This window comes from Xiphophorus couchianus, chromosome 5 (genome assembly GCF_001444195.1).
Source record: "Xiphophorus couchianus chromosome 5, X_couchianus-1.0, whole genome shotgun sequence".
Taxonomy (NCBI): Eukaryota; Metazoa; Chordata; class Actinopteri; order Cyprinodontiformes; family Poeciliidae; genus Xiphophorus; species Xiphophorus couchianus.
In genome coordinates this window covers 14,001,379-14,022,953 of record NC_040232.1, presented here as the reverse complement: position 1 = coordinate 14,022,953, position 21,575 = coordinate 14,001,379, and the positions used below count along the sequence as shown (strand labels likewise).

The window sequence follows — 21,575 nt, the reverse complement described above, 5'->3', positions numbered from 1 at the left end:
AAAATGGTCACCGACCTCTTTAAAAAGACAAAACTACCTGGTAAGGTTCCCACTGACCCACAAGGTGGCAGCGTTGTACAGCTGCTGACAAGCTAGTGTGCCAGACGCCCTGATGCTTGTTCTGCACATGTTTTCTTTCTGTCATCCAGTAAGTGTTCATTGATGCTCTTTGAAAGCAAGTAACAGCACTTGACAAGCTGAGAGGACAATCAGTTTCTTTATGTGAAGCAAAATGAGGTCATCAGATATCCTATATTTGTAGTTTCATCCCTGACCTCAGCCAGGGAAAATGCTACAAAGATGTTTTCTGCTCTTTCTCACAGCTTGATGGATGGTTGGTATTTCATTTTCCCCTGTACAACCTGGGGAGCTGGACTGATGAAAAACCAGCTGGATGAAAAACAGATGTGTGACACAAATGTTCCTCTGTGTGTGCTGGCAAGCCAGAGCAGAATACACCCTGCAGACTCAGATCCCATTAAGATGCACAGAGGGGAGCAGCGGAACAATTTTCAGGCAAAAAGATAAAAATAGACCGAAGAAATTATAATAATGAAAAAAGCTCCTTTTCGTGGACATGCCAGCAAGACAATCAATTCAAAATGAGAGCAGCTTCTGGATTGTAACACATTAAGATTCTTGAAGCAAGATGTTAACTTGGTTCAGTGCAGTTGTCCTTCCCTCCTATCATGAGTCATGATGCAGGATTAATTCATCCATCCATCCAGCCATCCATTTTCTGTTCACCCTTTGTCCCTAATGGGGTCGGGAGGGTTGCTGGTGCCCATCTCCAGCTACGTTCCAGGCGGGAGGCGGGGTACGCCCTGGACAGGTCGCCAGTCTGTCGCAGAGGATTAATTCATCAGCCACCAAAAAAACTATGATGACCTTTAACTTGCCTTTTCTGCTGTTGGAGAAATCAATTAGTTTTTGTCTGCTTCTAAATCTTTATTGATTTTCCAATCCTACCATACCTACTAGGTCCAAAATATTGAGGTATTTTAAATGTTTTGATTGACTTTTTAATCAAACATTGGATCACATTATCACTTTTACAGGCTACCTATATATTTAATTAAAAATGTATTTTATCTGGATTAAGGATGCCTGTGTAGGTTTGTTATATGTAATAAGATTGAACAAAGTTTTATTCACAAATGCAAAACTTCAAATGTTTGGAGCTTTTGTTTTTTGACTTTGTGGAAACTTGCAAGTTCCCATCAGTGTGCTTTGGGACACACAGAAACGGACTTTTTAAATGAGTCCAGCAGCACATCAAAATAGATGAGTAAACCTGTGGTAAAATATGTAGCTGAATATCTGAAGTGTCAGAGGAGATGTACATCCAGAGGCTGAACGTACAGACTGGGAGTCCAGAACTTTTTTGTCTCCCTCTTGTTCCTGTCAGGTGTAATAAAATCAGGTATTGTTAAGGCCGTGAGACAAGGTCAGTGGCATCAATTCTCAGCGCCAGCAGCAGCCCTTTGTCAGAACCACTGATGATTTAAAGCTTCTCCTGCAATAAATAACGGAGCCACTCAGCTGGCTGCTGCACTGGAGGTTAAAGCACCTATAAATTCTGAGCATTCCTCTTCCTCTTGCAGTTAGGAAACACTTCAACCTGCAGCTGATTTGTCTGAAGCTTTTAAGTTAGGCGAGACACTTTTAAGAGTAACAAGGATCTATTAACCAGCAGGCAGAGAAAATTAATGCAGACCCACACTCCAACAGCCAGAAAATCAGCGAACTGCAAAGGCCATCAGTGGAGCAGAACCGTCTGCAATCTACCTAGAACTGCAAGTATCGTATAAACAAACAGATTTTACAGCTCGGTGACATTTATAGTGATTGTGACAAATACAAACTACCTGCAGAAACATCTGTGCTATAAACAAGAGTGGTGCTGTGAGGAGTAAACTGACAAACAAGTTTTCAATCACCGGTTGACTTTATTGTATAAAACCATCGAACAGCAGCTCGTTTACTTCACATCCACAACAAGGCGCGACACTCGAGACGAGCAGATGCAAACCAACGCTTTCATACATTCATTCTGATTTCATTTTACAATAAGAAACAACACATGGTATATTTAGTTTGATATACAGTTCCTTGCAAATGTATTCACATGCCTTAAATATTTTGACATTGTCACATGGACAAAAAAAAAATGTTTGGAACATCCACCTGTTCCTCCTTTTACTTCCCAGCAGTACATTAATTTGTCCTTTCTATTAAAATCTCAATAAAATACATGTAATTTGTGGCTTAAATGTGACAAAATGACATTCAGGGTTTATGAATACTTTTGCAAAGCACTGTAAACACAACATAATGCAGTAACACCATTTTATATTTATTTATGTACACAGTATACATTTGTATTTACAGCTTGATTTGGAATGTATGCGTTTTCATGGCTAGCCTCATTCTGAATTCACTCAGTGGAGATGACAAACTTCTTCTGCTGAGATGTAGAGAGAGCTACTCTGAATAGACAGCAGGCAGGTTTTGAAGGGGGAAACACATGGAATAGTGCAGCAGTGTTTTATCAGCCTTGTATCAACATCATGGCAGTCTGCCCATGTCAGCCTTTTCAGATGTCACGCTGGCAAATTTGGGCGGCCTTCCAGTCTTCAGTGGCTCCTGGGGCGCTCTGCTTACAGCTGCAGGCGTGTGTTTGTTCATATTGAGATGTATGAGTGTGAAGTGCATTCTCCGTGGTGCATTAGCTCCAGATCTGAGTGCAGGCAGGATGTCTACGCTAACTCTGACTGTCAATTCCCCATCTTTATACCAGACATGAGACAAAACAAAACATCCAATTACATGCATGCCATGAAGTAGTCATGGCACACGTTTGTGCTATACGGGTTTTGTGTTACAAGTGATGTGCGATGCTTTATCTGGAGCAGAACTGCAGCTAATAATTCTTTGAACGCAGCATGAAATAAAAATAATAAATAAATAAAAAAAAGAAGAAGTCAACGTTATTAAATTTTTGGCCTCATTACGATTTCTACTGTTTCCTCCTGCCTGGGTAAATGGGACTGGTGCGAAGCAAAATGGTGCAAGCATCTCTGTGTGTCTGTGTGCAGCAGCGAACTGCAGGGAATTGAGGATGTGGAACGAGAGACGAGGATAGGGGAAAAGATTCTCATTTAAGATAGAAATAAAATAAAAAACACTCGCTGCAAACTGTACACATACCACACCAGCAGACACACACAGACTGCTGATGACAAAAAAACAAAACAAACAAAAAAATATCTTGGCTTGTAAAATGAAGAGCTCGATGGACCTTGTTTAAGAACTGAGGCTGTAAATAGCTGGTCTTGTGCTATGGGGGAAGTTAAAAACCAATGTTCCCAGCAGGGATAAAGCCTGGGCAGTTAACACTGCTCAATCAGCATAAAAACTAAAACATGATGGTAAAAATAAATGAAAAAGTAAGAACAGGGAAGCTTTCTCAGGCAACTTGCTAAAAGAAAATCCACTAAAAGCATGAAAATCAGAGCTGATCCAAAGAGCTGATCCAAACATTAAGAAACATCCGATTTCACTCAGTGGATTCCAAATGAAACTAATGAAGTGGCTCACAGTCTCTAACAGAATAGCTGTTTATGAGGTTGTGCTGATTACGTCAAACTCTCGCTTTCATCTGTCAGCGGGGCAAACCGGAGCAGCAGTATATTTGCCAACCGCAGCATAAAAAGAACAGGTTGCTTATTAAAAATAGCACCAGTGCATACGATCAGATTTTGTAAGGAAAGCTGAGAGGCAGCCCTGACGGTCCCGCTGTCTTTGTAAGCAGAAACAAAAGCAGAGAGCAGCTGTGCAGATTTATATCTAACAAGAGGAAAAAAAGGGGGGGGGGGGCGATTAATCCACAAGACACTTGCTCTGCATCATTCAGAAAGTTATAATTTGTCTGAAACCGACCTGCCCTAATCTATCTCTAAGAATGGACTGATTGGTGAGCTTTACGATGAAACTGAATAAAACCTGAAGAGAGATCAGAAACCTTCTCACTGATGGGAGCTGCTGCACTCAGAGTCTCTTCAGCGTCAGCAGATCCAGTGAGTTCAGCCTCTCAGCCACATTGTGTGCAGATAGTCTGTCATCTTGTGTTTCTGTTGTCACAGTCGGACGGCCACCACACAGGCACCTGCCCTGCCCAGGCACAGAGAGGCAACCTGCAAGAGGACATGAACCATGACCGTCGTTAGCAACAGCAAGAGAAGGGCAAGTAGCCGAACGATTTTAAAATACTGTTTAGGAGCAATAATAAAATTTCCTCAAAGCATTGTTTTTGTCATCATGACATTTAATTGAGTGCTAATGATGTGCATTAACCGGCTTTTACACAGAGATGACTAAAGCTTAGAAGCCAACATAACGTCTCTTTTAAATCTTCTTTATTGACAACTGAATAGGACCAATAAATGCAGTGAATAAAATATTCTTCTTCATGTCTGTTCAGAATGTCTTGAGATGTATTCTGGTCTCAACTTCTTTGGGTGATTAATTAAGTGATTCATTCATCAAGTGCTGCAGGCACACACACTCAACAGTTCATCCATCCGGATGATGCTGGTCGTCTTGAGGCATGCTGCGTTCTGAAGCCGTTTCATAGACTCAAATTTCTAGATTTTGTAGTCTAAGTTTATTTTTATACATAGAAATAAATGTAGCCCTGTGGTAAACTGAGGTTACTGTAATGACGTATGTTGAGGTTAATAGAAATCTTACATAGTTCAAGACTGTCTCTGGAAGAAATACAGTTGTATTTTCCTTTACTTTAATATTTCAATAATTTAAAGGGTAAAGGTAGCTATTAAGTAATTTGCTTACTTAGTAATTAAAACTGTATTATTTGTAGATCAACTAAGAGCATTATTTTATGTAAATATTGCAATTTAAAGAAGTATTAGTGTGATGTAAGATGCACTGTGTATTTTATTTGGCTTTGCCATTTGATTGGTCACTGAGACAGTCCGTCCGGTGCGTGACTCGTGATTGGTGGAGAGAAGAGGAGGCGGGAGGAAGAAGGAGAGGAGAACCGTGATGGTAGACAACGGAGGGCGAGAACGAGCGGACAAGAAGTGAAGAAAACACACTCAAGGGAGAGAAAAACTGGACAAAAGTACGGAAGAGGACGAAATTCGGGAGACGTTAGAAGAGCTTGGTCGCCGCGAGAGGGACGGAACCAGAGGAGATAGACACAAGTAGTCCTGAGGGGTTTTGAGCTAAGCTACGTGAGCTAGCCGCTTCAGCACCACGTGTTCAGCTGCGTTCAACGGAAGTCGAGGAGAGGACGAGTGAATTGCAACGTTCTCAATGTTTTGCAAGTGAATTTCGACTCATTGTTTTTCTAACAGGCCTGCAACGTTTTCACACTTTCCTGGAGGTCGTGAGTAACAAATTGCCTGGGTTATATTTTGTTTAGAACTGTATATTGATATAATTGGACATTTCTTGTTAGGTCCGGGTGCTGTGAAAAAACACACAAGGGTGGCCGTTAATATTTTATTTATCCTGCCTTCTGTAAAGAGGTTTATGTTAGGTTTTCTGTCATTTCAGTTTAATAAAGTTAGGCTGAATCATTTTGCCTAAAACTTCGACCTTCCTCTGGGTCGTATTTGTCATAAGGTAGGTCATTGGTGCCGCACACCGATTGGGGTACGGGACTGATATCGAACCCAAGCACCCTCCATCTTAGTTTACTCCAATAGAATGGGAAAAGGTGCTACATAAATAAATAAATAAATAAATATTTATTTATTTCGGACTAAATGGCAGAACAAACTAACTTGGCAGAGTGGTGTCATTTTTCACCTGTTTTTCTTACTGAATTTTCCAGAAAATTGATATTAAGGGAAATGAGTATCAACATAAATATTACATTTAGAATTTACTAAATAGTACATAGTTAAGTTTTCACTTTTAAAGATTAACTTCTCTTTCTGAGAAAATTAATTTAAATCAGATCTGAGAAAGGATTTATATTAGACCATAAATGTTGAAATAATGAGTCAAGGATAGCAGTTTCTATTTTCATACCATATATTTGCATAGAGTGAAGTATTATGATAGGATTGTCAACATTACCTAGAAAACCCCGAACAATGTTGAATATCTTCATCTGTGTTTGTCCCATTTCTTATTGTATCCATTATTCCTACACTGTGTTTGCTCCTCCATTTAAACATAAACCTACTGTCTGTTACCCAGAGCGACTTCGATTGGCAGATTTGTGCTGAAATAAGCAGAAGTGATGCTAATGGATCCAGACAGACAACACACCCACTGGTTTGCTCCTCTCTGTTTCTGAAGACACATATGGGACACGTTCACTGTTCTCAACATGTTCCCTCAAATCTCACATTATCCCCCTTACTGTCTACGCGCTTGAACAGTTCTCTGTGTATTGTTTCCGCCCACCCACACCTCTCATGTTCTCAGTGTGGTGCGTGTCTCGGAAATGTCAGGTTTCCTGAAACTTTCTGCCGGGAATCCTTGGAGGATTTGCGGGAGATGGGGTATAAATTGAAGTGTAATAGAGAACTGTTGGATGAGATCATTCCACTTTCTAAGAGCTCCCCTCTCCGCCTCCTACCGCTGCAGTGCCAACGACAATATTAGCTAGGAGAAAACACACATTTATGTAAGAATGAAAACATGTCAAGATCCATCACAGAGGAGTTTGTAAACAACTTCACTGGTGGAAATCATGATGATAGTACAGGGTTAGGAATTTAAAGAGCTTTGCAAAAATATTCCTACCCCTTGAATGTTTTTCTTATGTCACAACCTGAAATTTTAATGTTTTTTATTGGAATTTATAGACAATACAAAATACTGGATGTTTACAGCATTTTGTTAAAATGTACCACAAGAGACAGATTTTTTTTCCTGCTCATTATTCTTTGAAAAAGCATCGTTATACTGCTTTGTGTCCACTGTTAATGTTCTGCCATCAATAGCATTTTATGAAGATTTTAAGGTTCACGTTTGATCTAATCTGATCAGAGCATTTTTGTCCAAATTAACACAAGGAAGGAAAGAAGGAAGGACACAAAACAGCGATATAGGACACATAGAAGTAAGGACAAAAGAAAGAGTTACATAACTCCAGAACGTAATGACACGGTCTTCTTTCTATTTCTTGCTGGAGTTGTTTTTCCGGCTAAAAAATAACAGCATAAATCTGTGCAGTACCTGGGTCCACTCATTAGTCTGAGGGTCATAGGCTTCGACAGTATTGAGGTACACCTGGCCGTCATAACCCCCCACAGCATAAAGACGGTTGCCGAGGAGACAAACACCAACAGCATCCCTGCTGATGCTCATGGGGGCCACCGTGGTCCAAACATCAGTCTGAGGGTCGTATCTGTAAACAAGCAAGATTTGAGTCTATTACTGTACCATAGATCCACAGATCCTGGTGAATCCCATCAGCTAGGAAGACCACAGACATTTTTTAACACATTAAAACCTTTTATTTTATTCTTTTAGGTGCAGATAAGATAGAAGCTGTAGTCTATAAAGAAGAAACTGCTTAGTCAGTCATTTATTCTGGGCGGCATTAATCGGCCTCCAATAAGAAAGGAGAATTTCATGGTGTAATCTTTGACATGCCATTTAAATCCCATATTAAACAGGATTTTAGTAATATAAGTACTCTGTATCCTTAAAAAGTACCGCACAGAGGTTTTAAATCACTAGCAGAATATCTGCAAACCTAACCAATAAAGCTTTCAGCTGCAGAGTCTAATTTCATCAATGATTTATTGCTCAGATATTTTTGGTTTAGAGTTTGTTCCATTCTCAAAAAAAACGTCTCCATTCCAAGAAATCATAGACTAAAGACCGCAACAAATACTGAAATGTTTTTTAATTTACTGTCAGCTATTTAATCATTTTTGATTAAATAACCCTAGAGGATTGTATTAGCTCAAAAAGTGATATAGAAAATATAAGAATGTATCTTAACAGTAGATGCTTTTTAAATTATGACAACTTAGCTTAAAAAACTTTTTAAAAAATCTACAAATGTTCTGTTGTTACTTGGTTTTTTCTTATGATTTCTATTTTATTTTTTTGTTTACTAACACTGTTACATTTGTTCATGCTGGTTTAGACCCTGTGTTGTCAACATGATTTATACTGTCATGTTTAACACTATGCCAGTGGGAACGTTGTTTACATGCAGGAACAGCAGACTGAGTCTTTAAACGATAATTAAGTCTTGGAAAACAAGCATGAAATACCCCTAACAAGGTGAACCGGGAAAATAATCTAATCGAGAGAAGGAGTAAAGTAAGTGTGAAGGAGAAGTTAAAATCCTTCCTCACTTAATGGTGATTGAAAATGAGAGACTGAAGAAGAAATGTCGAAGCTGAAAGCAGGAATTCTGGGAAATACCGTCGATCAGAAAATCTCAGTATAAAACAAACCATGTAACATGGATAGTAGGGCTGAAACAATCAGCAATCAGATTAATCATCAATCATGATTAATCATATATTACTGAAATAATTATTAACTATATATATACGTATATATGGTTCAAATTCTTGAAAATAACAAAAATGTTAATAGGTCTATCTAAAAAAATAAACAGATCAGCAATATACTGTATTGATGCTAAGTAAATGAGAAATTGCTGAGCTTTTCACATTACTATTTTATTATTTTAAAAAAGAAATTTGAAATATTGTATAAAAAACAGCTTAAGTGGTTCATGAAAATTCTGCAGAATGTGCCAATTTCTTTACCTGTTTAATCAATAAATCATCAGAATAATCGATTACTAATATAATCACTAGCCCCATTGGACATTAAACCTTATATTCCCGTAACATTATTTGTCATACTTTTATAGAGAAACAATAAGACAAAACACACAAGTTAAAAGCAGCCTCACCTCTCCACACAGTCACTTAAGCGAGACGCCAAGGACGAGGCCGGGGCATCGTGACCTCCGATGGCGTACAGGAAACCATGCCACGTGGCCACTCCCACACCTCCACGCCTTTTAGCCATTGGAGCACAGCTAGTCCACCTGTAGGTAGATTACAAGAACAACACCACATCCATTAATGAACCACCAACCATGAACTCTTTGAGATTAAAGGCAGTACTTCCTAAACAGAGGTTATGTGATAATAGCCTATTCTAGGATTCATGTTGCTGTACATTTGATATGTAGGTAGATAACCTTAGAGGAAAACCTGCTTCTTGTGTGGAATAAAACAGGAGAGGGCAATTCAAGCCTCCCTGACCTGTTTGTGTGCGGGTCGAAGCACTCCACTGATCGCAGGCAGGATGAGCCGTCACGACCTCCAACAGCATACAGCCTGAGGAAAACAGAGAGCAGAGTAAGCCGTTCTGGACATGCACACACAAAACAGTTCTTACTTTTCTCCCCTCCTTTTCAGCTTGTGACAGCAAGACAGATGGCAAAAGGTGTGAAGAGTTTTGGAAAAAGGGAGAGAAAAAAAATAGAAGAGTTGAGCAAAAACATTAAGCCAACGCTCTAGGAGCAACGCATCCCTAAGCTGTCTGTCATCATAAACCAAAGTGTGTGTGAGAGTGTGCACACCCCTACACACGTCCGCGGCTATCAATGTTGACACTTTGGAGAAGGAAGTGCGACAGAGCCGGTCAAGCAAGTAATGAGCTCCATCAGGCAAAAAGCCCAGAGGAAACACAACACATGCATGGCACACTCACCAAAGCACACGCCGACATCCACACTGGCTACTCCGGAGCATGGCTGGCACAAACCTGTTGTTTCTGCATTAATTAGCATCTAAAAAGAAAAGCTTCACTGAGGCAGCCAATAATGAAAACAACAGGGGTCATCAGGCTCAGAGTGGGGAAAAGTTTTATTGTGGAAGGCCTGATTTGAGTAAATCTTGCTATTAAGACCTGCATGTTCACTCAGTAGTTTCTGAATCTGTGTCAGCAAAACTCAGAAATCGGAGCAGAAAGCAGAGGTTTTGGCAAACTTGTTCCAAACCAAAAGAAGCAGATGATGCTACTTAATTAATTCTTAATTAGTTTTTTTTCCCCATGGTTGTATCATGAACTACTGGCAAGTAACATATGGGTAGCTGCAGTAATGGACAGAAAGACTGAGAAGACGCTCAACTGTAAGCAAGTTTGGCACAACATCTGTTGATGAAAATGGCAAAGAAATTGTGTCTCAAACAAACAATTAATTCACATCTGGAATATAACGCCAATATAAGATGCTAAAGACAATTTAACATTTAAATATTATTTGTGAATGTTTTAAAAATGACTGTTCCGTCACACATATGGTATGATGTTTCCTGAGATCTCAGGACTAGTGTTCCAACATTAATTTTTTTCATATGCAGCCAAGCAAAATAACATAATACATACACAAAGATTTCACTTACTTTCCATTGAGAACAGCCACTCCCACTGTGCTTCTGGGTGTAGCCATGCTAGCAACAAAACTCCACTGGCGAGCTTGAGGGTCCCACCTTGAATGTGGAGTGAAAACAATAAATCAATAAGCATCAAGATATAATTAAAAACATTGTTATAGGTCATTTTAATCACAGCACAATGGCTTATTCTGTAATTGTTGACACTTTTAGGAGTGAGAATAATAGAAGACCTTTCCACGGTACTGAGGTAGCTCCAGCCATCATGGCCTCCCACTGCGTACATGGGTCCCTCTAGAACAGCCACACCTGCAGTAACAAGCAGAGATCAAACATCTGAATAAACATCTCCAACAAGCTCTCTGACTTCACACCTTCAGAAAAAGGGCAGTGAATCCAGATTGTGTGGCAGCAACCAAAACTAGGCCATTAGCTGCAGAGGGGTAGCAGCATGCTGACACGTTCAGCTCGGATTAATCCGCCTGAACATCTGTGCTACCAGATGTGTCCGGATCCTTACCTTCTTTTAAACATGGGGACAAGTTTAAAATAATGATTATTTTAGTAATTGATTATTCTGACGATTAAATAGAATAAAAAAGTGGCACTCTGCAGAAATGCAATAACATGGCATTCCTTTAGTAAATCTGAACCAGGTGAAGCTAAAAATATGCCACTTTTTAGCTGACATATAAAAAGTGTCAGCTTTTAATATGTCAGAGGTTTAAGCTGACATATATTTACACACAGGTGTTTTTATCTTATATGCAAAATGTAAATGTTTTTGTACAATTTTTTTTATTAATTACTGCTGTGAATATGCTGAAGGGACGTTTTTCAGCAAATGGCCTTTTTTGAGTCTTTATATTCCAGTTAATGATTAATCTATTACTAAATTAGTTGACAATTAATTGTTTCAGTCCTAATGTAAAAGCCGCACAGCATTCCTTATGAAATGATTCCCCCAGCTGAAGACTCGGGTTCTGTTTGTATTGTTGCAACAGTGAATTGTTTAATAATTTTTACACATTGCAGATGTGAAGATCTAGTTGGACAGTGACGTTTGACTTCAGTGTTTCACAAAGCAAGAAAGACACTTTTACAATCAGTGCTCAGGGAAATAGAATAAATAAATATGAATAAAGACTGACAGAAAGACCCTTTTATCAGTTTCTATGACCTCACCTAGGCCGTGTCTGTGTGTGGACATGGGAGGCAAGACGCTCCAGGTTTTGCTATGTGGATTGTAGCACTCCACGGTGTTAAGGGTCTTGAGTCCGTCTCGGCCTCCAACCACATAGAGACGGCCGTCGAGGACAGCGACACCGAACTGCAGTCTCCGTCCGCTCATGGTGGCGACCTGTCTCCACGTGTCCCGACGCAGACAGTACTGCTCGATACTTGTGGCACCTGAGAAAACAAACACACACACAAACAAATCAGAGAAAGAAGTTCCTTGAAATGAAGATCTCTACTATTTTACATTATTTATTCACATGTGACTAGTTAAATATTTTTTTATTATTTCTTTAAAGGTTGGGGTTTTTCTAGTAGCTTAATGTTGGCCAGCTTTATTTATGTCACAGCAAGTTTTGATGTGTGCTGGGCTCACTGGTTTCTTGGAAAACCCAACTGTGTCCAAGTTTTACCAAGTGATTTCAAGTGAAAGTGAAACATTTTCATTTTTCTACAGTGTGAATTGCATTAGTACCACTGGCAGCACCACTACACTTTATAGTTGGTTGAGTGTTTTGAGGTTTGAAAGTATTAACCTCACAACTCCAAACACATTTCAGGTCAATGTGGATATAAACCTCTTTATACAACTTCATAAAACTTTTCTCCAGAAGATATTTGGCTGAAAATATTTTACAACTGTAAATTTCAATGATGCTTAATGGTGTAAAATTACATTTGAGCTTGTATGCAGAGATATCTAGACTAAAATTTAGATGCTATTTATGTTGATGACAACTAAATGTCAAGTTCTTCAGAGTTGTCTATGGAGACCAATGCAATCTGTTAGCTGCACAATCATCCACTTCAGAAGAGCACATTTCTTTCTTAAATACACCAAGTTCTAACCAGATTTAATTTACAACCAGCTGTGAAGGATATAATTTTAGCTTTTTGTATTTTATGGTGGTTTTGATTTGGTCCAGAGTTGCTTGTTTTGAGGGCCGTAATGCTTCCTCCATGGAAACAGAGCAGAGATTCATCACCTCAGCATTGTGCAACTGGGTATTTCTGAGTGATTGCTCTACCTTTTGAGGCGTCCATACCACCCACAGCAAACATGGCCCCGACCGTGGCCTTCCGGGGCCGCGTGCGAGGACTCTGCAGCAGGGGCCGGCGCTGCGGCAGCAGGTGATACTTCATCCCCTCCATCAGGAGACGCTGACACTCCACGCTGTCACGGAGGAGAGGGTTGGACTCCAGGTCAGCCAAGAACTGAACATGTGGGAGGAACAAATGCACACATCAACACACAGTATCATGTAACAGATACTGAGGAAACATGTGCAAGGGGGGATGTAAGGTCGTGTTGGTTTTCGTGTTCTCACTGACTGAGGAGGTTTGGGAAGCTAAAGAAAGCTGTCCTCCCATTGATTGGGAGATTAGGAGAAACTATCAGCGGCTGCAGCTCTCAAACACACAGATCATCTGACACACATGAGCACTAATCTGCTCTCAGCAACTCATCAGTTCTGTAGTCAATACCCTCATCACACACAAACAGCTAGGGGCAGCAGCTTGAAACCCTACAATTCACCAGGCGGTTTCGCAAAATACATCCAGAGGAAATGACTTCCTGTAGAAGCAGGATGGAGAGATTCAGGTACTCCCTGAAGGAAACTATTGAATGATTTACATTTAGATAGGTGTGTGTTTGTGTGTGTGCCAGGAGATGGCAGGGAGTAAAACAGTTTCTTGTAACTCTAATTTATGTTTATGCATAGTTCTTTGCGAAAATATTCATATTCTTTGAGATTTTTCCTGATTATAACCATCAGCTGCTGCAAGATATTTTATTTCGATTTTACGTGAGCTACTAACACAAACTATTACAAAGTTGTAATGTAAGATTTTCTTAAATCCTTCAGCGTGACATGGATTTGTTGGAGAACACAACTTTCATAGAAATTACAGCTGCAGGTAATGTCTCTACCAGCCCAGAAAATATAGACAGAAATGTTTCATTCTGTCATGGAAAATCAATTTATTACATGAAAAAAGCTTCTAACACTTATTATTACATGTAAGTTTAAAACACAAGTTGATTATCATTTTAAGCCAGAGTTATCAAGAGCCATAGTGGAATATCCAAAGCGCCACTTAAGGTTCTGGAGCCGCAGGTTGAAGACCCCTGATATAAACTAGTCTGCCTCTTTTGTCACCCCCAACAGGTTTTCCTCTAGTTAGCTCCATACAATTTTTCATCAACAGTGACCAGTTTCTCTGTTCCTGCTAAAGAAAAGCATCCCCTCAGCATGAGGCTGCCACCACCATGCATAACAGTAGGAATAGTGTTTTCCATTTTCTTCAAACAGTGCTTTATATGTAAGCCACAAATTTCAATCTAATTTGATCAGATCTTCCACATTTTTACTCTGCTCTAAACTTCTGGATTTTCTCCCTGATATTTCTGCTGTTTTCAAGTCTTCATGATGCTGTTTGTTCACTAATGTTTTGTAACAAACTTTCACTGAACAGCTGGAGATTATATAGATTAAAATATACATAAAAGGACAAATAACTACTAATTATGTGATTTCTGATGTTGACTGTTAGGTCTGGATTTAATTTAGGGGTATCAGAGTTTAGCACACTATAAATACACACACCACTACCCACCATGAGTCATTTTCCTCACAATTCAGTTTGTATTCATAATGTGACAAAATGTGGAAAAAGTCCACGAGGTATGAATAATTTCCCCAAGAGGCACTGTATGTGATCAAGATTTTTCCTGCAGCGTGTGCTTTCCTCCTTCATATCTATGCACACAGAAGAACAGGCTCGCCCCACGTAAATAAACTTGGTCACTGAATAGGAAATTTAATTTCACAGCCAGAAGTGTAGAAGCGCAAAACAAGCATGGTAAATGGATAAGCAGCTTACACGGCAGGGTCAAACCATGCTTCAGCTGCACACAATCACAGAGCGACAAATTACAGTCAGCCCTATTTACTCATCCATCTGTGTGTGACTCTGTGTGTGTGTGCGCGTGTGTGAGAGTCTCAGAAGGACAGATATAGAAAAACATGTTTGTCCTTCTCCCTGGTCATTTATCCATCATGCTGTGAAGGATTGAATGTGGAGGGCGAGATAAGACTGAATCCCGCCGGCGTCCCACCTTCTCCTCCATGGCGTCTCTCTACCTCACAGTGTGCAGAGGGAAAAGCTGCGTTGTCCTCCAAAGCGGCTTCCGCATGTAGGAGGCAGAGTGGGCGCCATGCACTCAAAACAAGCGCACTCAAGCACTAATGCGCAGAGAAACACACATCCCGCAGCTGTGTGCATTTTTCATGCTTTAGGAGTCTCCAAGTTTTCACCCCAGTCTTGCTTTACAGAAAAAATAAAAGTCGAAATGAAATCATCCTCAACGTTTGTCATCAAAAGCTGAACATGTTATTAGGAGGAAGGTGGAGGTGTATTTTTAAATTAGGAATCCAACATTGAACTATGGAGGTAGATCAATACTTCCCAGATTTAAGAGATCTGGTCTGAAGCTGCACGATATATTGCTAAGGACTGTTTGGAGTGCAATAATTGTTAATTGATATAACCCAAGTTATGTTAACTTGCATTTTACATCCTAATGTATTTTTTAGTCAGTTGGACAGAGTCTCACACCAGTACTGGACGCAAAAAATTTTGCTCAAAATGCTGAAAGTCACAGATTGATGGAAGCGCTGATGAGAACAAGAGGAAATAAGAAACGGCTATAATTTTCACGAGATTTTCAAATTTACAGCCCAAGTCTCCATAGCAACAATGTGAACGGAATGTTTTCTGAGGCATGCATCCTACCATCACAAATGTAAACCAGTGAAGTTTGCTAAACTACTGTAATTTTATCTGAAACCATGTGCTTTGGTCAGATGAGACCAAAAATAAGATTTTTGCAACAACACTCCAGACGGGTCCCGGATGAAATGATAATAAAATGAAAACACATGATTACTGTTAAGCATAGATGAGGAATTATGATGCCACCCAGAACATTTGCTGTTGAAGCATCTCTCTGGATAATCCAACCACATGAAATATATAAACTTTTTTTTTTTTCCCATTTTTTTCTCCGAAGAGTTTTTGCGGCGCTAGTGGCTCGTATTTTTTCGACAGTAGGCAGACAGGAAGGAGGGGGAAGACATGCGGCAAAGGTCGTCGGGACCAGGAGTTGAACCCGCGACGTCCGTGTGGAGGACTAAGGCCTCCAAACGTGGGGCGTGCTAACCCCCTGCGCCACCACAGCACGCGAAATATATAAACTTGTACAACTTGTAGTGCTGTCCAACTGACATGAGGAGACTTGCGTGAGCATTGACAGAAAGGAGGTGGTTTGTGATTTTCTTTTAAATCTACAGTATGAAATGATGATTTGCTAATAAAAATCAATGTATTTTAAGAGATTTTAAACATTCTTACTAGGGCTGACTACAGTAGTGGTACATTTGTCCTGCTTTCCCCAAACGGCTTGTTTCTGTAGCATGTTTTGGAGCAACTGCTCTACTTTTGCATTTTTTGTGAGCAGTCTCACAAAAAAAAGAAAGACAAAAATCACACCAACTGTCACATAACAGTTTGGAGCACCAAGCCACAGATGGTTGCCTGAGAAGATTAGATCTAGAGTGTCTCCACGTGCATGTGACAGAGGTAACGGGGAGCAGAGATCAGAGGTATTAATCCGAGGAATTGACACCATCTAGATGAGTAATCAAGTGTTAGCCCAGATAGAAAGCTGAATAATTGGTTGATGAGTATCGATCAGGTAGCCTGTGTGAGTTTATACGTCATTTTATTGGCATTTCACAGCTCATGGGGTTGCTGAATGTTAATGCGGTTATCGGTTTGAAATGGTGCTGGGAGAAAAAGGGGGTGTTCGATGTGATGAAGTGCAGAAGGCAGAATGAGCCTGGAGCTCTGTCTCTCTTTCTGTCGCTCTTTCTGCTCCAGGACCATTTTGCCACTTTACCCCTTTGCCATCAATCTTCTCCCCTGATAACATGTTACTGCTACTTGTGGGTTTAGCTGAGGGGGCCAAAGTCGTCCATCTAATGCACTCGTTCATTATACTTTACAGGTGAAAAACAGCTGGATGTATGAGAAGAGACAGCTCTGATGAAAAAAAAAAACTATCCAGTATAAAATCTAAGCTTCATCTGCAGTCTTCATACCCACTGATGTTTTCCACATTTTGTCGCATTACAACTACAAACTCTAATGTATTTAATTTTGAGTTTATGCATTGATCAATACAAGGGTGTGCCTAATTGAAAAGTTGAAAACTCCTGCTAGCAATTAAAACCAAGAATTTTGGTTTTGTGTAGAGGTTCGACTGAAAGCTGGAATAAAAAAAAAAGAGGAAAAAAGTTGTTGCGTAATATTTACCTAGTTCCATTTTTTTAGATAATTTTTTTTTACAGAGGTATTAACCCAAAACCACCAATATGTGGTTTTGAGAAGGTTTAGAAACTAAATATATGAAAAGTATTTATATTAAAACCTTTCTGTGCTAAATCAAATACAGCACAACCAACTGGCTTTAGAATCAAACCAAACATATTGGTAAATAGACTGTTATGATTTTTAACACAATCTGTAAATATCAACCTGAGCACACTGAGAAATATAGTGCTGGTAGTAACATTTATGGTGCTACCAGCACCATAAATGATGTTTTTTTTTCTTCAGAAACAGGGAAGACAGTCCAAGAAGATGTAAAAATGGATGCAGCTAAATACAGGGGAAGCCTGGACTTAGGGGCTGTCCCAGACAGATTAGCGACAGTTCATCTTCAATTAGGACAATGACCCTGAATATTCAGGTAGCGGTAGAATAGCTTAGATCAAAACATGTTATTGTGTTTGTTGGGTTCAGGTTTAAACTTTGACTGGGTTATGGTGAAAATCTTTTGAAAAACCTGGAAATATTAGTTCAAAGACCATTTTCCAAAGAATAATTGGCAAAATTTATATCTCTAGATGTTAAAGAGAAATAACTCAAATGACCTGGAGCTATGATTACAGCCAGGTATGGACTCTGAGAGGCTAAATAAAATGACATTTATGTACTTCTTGTTACTGGTTTGAAAAATCCCAATAACACTCATTAAAGTTTGCAGTTGTAGGTGAAAAAATTTAAAGGGTATGAACACTTTTGCAAGTATCTCTTCACTATACAGTGAAGAAAAGATGGTTAGAGGAGAGGAAGAGAGATTATTTTTTGGCTGCAAGAGTGATATCAGGATTAATTAGGTTTAAAGCAGCTACAGCCTCAGGCAGTGAAAGATGTTCTGCTGAGAATTTCAAGGATCAGTCTGTGCAACAAGAGAAAAACAGCCAGGACAAACTAAAAACTAAATGCATTCTCACCCACTGGACAAACAAATTGAATGAATCTATAGCAGACATAATTGTTATTGTCCCTCTAACTGCCTGAAGAGGTTAGTGAGATGAGTTGAGAGTGAGGCCATTTGTAAGCAAGAGGAGGTAATGAAAAGGGAGAAGGAAACAAATCTGGTTGCAGAAAACATCCTGCAGGTCAGAAGAAAAACTGATTAATTCCTGTTTAATGCATACAAACATGTAATGCAACCCAAAGAGAATAAAATGGCCACAAAAAAGGCTCTAGTTTCACAGAATATTTCCTAATCATAGATTTTTTTTTCCAATAAGGAACTGATGTATTTCAGTGGAAACTGAAAATCTATTCACTTAGAAGGTTCCGACAAGATCATGTAGGAACCCTGGATGAATCAATCATCTCATAAAAGCCCCTGATTAAATGCTGACTGTAACCTTTTGAGACATTTCCTGGTACATGTAGTCGATATGGATTTCAAAGCAGGAACTAAGGCAAAATATTAATTTATAGAAAAGTTAAATTAGTGTGCATTTCACTGCAGCTGCTTAAAATAATTTTACCTTAGACTGCTGTATAACATGTAAGGAGGAGTTCTTTGCAGCTCTAACCTGTGGCTGCAGCAGCGGCAGTCTGACGTGAGCCAGAAGTGATGGTAGGTGGCGCTGCCGAGTGGCGGGATCGTGACTGACCCAACTCAGCAAAGAGGTCACCACGGTTTCCTCATCTGGCACGTTGATGTCGTCAGAGGTCAGCAGCCTTTCCATCTCTTCCACTGGAAGGACAAGAAACTCCTGGGCTCCAACAACCTCCAGAAAGTGCTCCTAATGGACGAAGATACAGTCAAGAAGAACGTGAGCGATGAAATACTGAAGGTTCCCACTGTTTATGTGAGTAAACCACAAAGACAATAAAGAAAAATAAAAACACTTTTAGCTTTAGACTGAACCTCAACTTTTCTACTAACCAAAACATACACACAAAAAGTGTGTGCAAAGGCATAAAAGAACAAGAAGAAAGAGAATAATCAGGACAGGGAAGGTGATTTTTCACAGTCACCATAGCAACTATAAGCTGAAAAACATCTTTTGTGGCAATAATGGCCTGATGTATTGTGAAGAAGGAGCTAATTTGTTATCAGGAGCAAAATTTCACAGAGGACGGCTGCACAGATGTAAGAGGAACAGCTGTGTGAAACCTAGTGAGCTTCATTATTTTCATTTAAGGTCATCCTTTGTCATCCTGAGAGCAGAATCTTTCCCAGTCAGTCTGTTCATTCATTTCTTGCCATCAATTCACTGACTGTGGAGCTACACAGACCATATGTGCCAAGCGGCTCTGCACCCACCATGGTGTAGGCGTGAGCGGCTCTCTGCAGGTCATGGCAGCCCTGGGCGTCGGCGTAGGAACGGATGCCGAGACAATTAGAGGGGTGGAGTTGCTTGACAAGGAAGGAGCAGCAAGCTTGGACCACAGATGACAACTGCAGCAGGCAGGAGGCCGACAGCAAAGACTCGATGGTGTCCTCCTTCAGCTCGAGACGACCTACAAGACACTTTTACTGATTAAATTTACTGACAGCTGTCAGTTTCCTAAGGAAGTTTCCTAAGAAGTCCAATTTGTAATGAAAGGTTAAAAATATGGCAGAACAATCTTTTTGTACCAGGACAAATTTTTTATCATTTTTCTCTCGCTTTCTTTTCTAAAAAAATAAAAAAATACAGATGACAGAAATATTTCCAAAATTTGCCTTTTTTTTCAATCACTTCGGTGAGTTGTACGCCGTAATATTAGGGCTGGGCTATTTAACTATGGGAAAACTGTCATAATAGTAACAGAATTAAGATGCAATTTTACCAGAAAAAAAATTACGAGACAAAAGTTGTTTTCACAAGAATAAATTCAAAAATCTAAATCTAAAGTGTGGTTCTTCCTTCAAAATAGGCAGTTGTTTTTTTATGATGTTTTCAAAGCCGTGTTAGTGATAAGTATCATTTGCAAAACGCACATCAAAGTATAACTTCACAAGATGCTCAACAGTCCTCATTTTAATTTTTTGTTATTTTTTGTGCTGGAGTTCTTATAAAATTACTTCCAATTTCTCCTAATATTCTGACTTTATTCTTGTAATTTAAAAGAAAATATCTTAGCCTAGCCCTCATTCTTGCTGTAAAGTCGATCTGAATTCAAAGTCCAAATAAATCGATGATGTGAATCACGCTTGTCAAACAAGATGGCAAAAAAATTTGATTAATCCATAATATTGACTTAGTCCAAGTTGAACATTTAAAAAAACAGCAGTCTGTTATGCACCTGTGTATGCGTATTGAACCAGGACCCACAATGCCTCAGGGTCCACCCCTTCCATCTTCACTTCGTCCTGCTTGGCCTCTCGCACATCGCTGGTGAACATGGCCGCAAAGTAGTCAGACACAGATGAGAGAACCAGTCTGAGGGAGGAGAAAAAGGGCATCAGTCAGAGGAGATAGGCAGCTGTAATTGAGGAACAGACAGATCTGACCTTGATGACAGGATGAATCTGGCGTGAAAGAGAAAAGCTGCAGAACAGAGAGGGAAAGGTCAACCCAGAGACTGTAACGCGAGGAGACGAGACACAACATGACAAGCCCATAAGCAGAGCTTCTGAAGGCCTTTTGTTTCCAGTATTTTCTACTATAGGGTAGGAATATGATGTCTTACCCAAGTACACATACACCTTGAACTTTTTCACTTTTTGTCTTGTTACAACAAGACAAAAATGTATCCGATTAGTATTCCATGTATCTAATAGACCAGCAAAAGGTAGTGCATTTATAGTTTACATCTAAATACTGAGATTCAGATGTTAGTAACTGAATCAGACTATTAATGCAACTATGCAGTGAAGGCCTGAGAGGTTTGTTAAAGAACATTGATGAACAAACAGCAACATGAAAACCGAGAAGAAGAGCACAGCAGACAGATCAGGGATGTAGTTAAGGCAGGGATAGGCTCTAAAACAAATCTCCAAAGCAATAAACATTTCAAAGAGCCCTGTTCAGTCCACCATCTGAAAATAGAGTACGTCATAAACGCAAACCCACCAGAATACGGTCGTCCACCTAAATAACAGGTTCGACAAGATTCGGAAAGTGTGCACCACAAATAGGGGTGAAGGACAAGTTAAGTAGAACAGGCCTCAGGGGGATAAGTGCTGTATGAACGAAGAAGAGTGCTGTGCAAAAGAGCGGAAAAATCACACCTCCACCCTCAAGAGGACTCTCAGGCTTTTCAATCCCTTTCTCCCCCTACATTTGAATATTGATCTGCACACTCCTATGGATGCGAGTACTTATTAAAAAAATGATTATTTGATGATGAAAACAATCATCACTTGCAGAGTGGCTCTCACAAGACAATTGTGCTCATATTAATGCAGCTTGCTGTGTCTTTAAAGCTCATGCTCATGACCGCACGCGTTTTAGACTTCTTGGAGAGTTGAATATGTGTGCATGCACTGTGTGTGTGTGCATACCCTTGCACATGAAAATAATCTCATTACTGAGAGTGACACTGAGACCTTGA

At 39.7% G+C, this 21,575-nt stretch overlaps 1 protein-coding gene across 2 annotated transcripts in view; it reads right to left on the bottom strand.

The window, feature by feature from the left end:
• Positions 1 to 1,929: 1,929 nt before the first annotated feature.
• Positions 1,930 to 21,575, bottom strand: part of klhl5 (kelch-like family member 5) — a 52,342-nt gene continuing 32,696 nt past the window's right edge. For both annotated transcript variants that reach the window (XM_028018380.1, XM_028018379.1), the window contains exons 3-13: positions 20,325 to 20,461; positions 19,360 to 19,556; positions 18,623 to 18,835; positions 12,689 to 12,875; positions 11,610 to 11,834; positions 10,658 to 10,733; positions 10,434 to 10,520; positions 9,288 to 9,362; positions 8,930 to 9,067; positions 7,222 to 7,393; positions 1,930 to 4,196 (exon numbers count right to left, since the gene is read on the bottom strand). In XM_028018380.1, the coding sequence (XP_027874181.1) occupies positions 4,140 to 4,196; positions 7,222 to 7,393; positions 8,930 to 9,067; positions 9,288 to 9,362; positions 10,434 to 10,520; positions 10,658 to 10,733; positions 11,610 to 11,834; positions 12,689 to 12,875; positions 18,623 to 18,835; positions 19,360 to 19,556; positions 20,325 to 20,461 (1,564 nt within the window). In that variant the 3' untranslated portion in view covers positions 1,930 to 4,139. The remainder of the gene's footprint in view (positions 4,197 to 7,221; positions 7,394 to 8,929; positions 9,068 to 9,287; positions 9,363 to 10,433; positions 10,521 to 10,657; positions 10,734 to 11,609; positions 11,835 to 12,688; positions 12,876 to 18,622; positions 18,836 to 19,359; positions 19,557 to 20,324; positions 20,462 to 21,575) is intronic.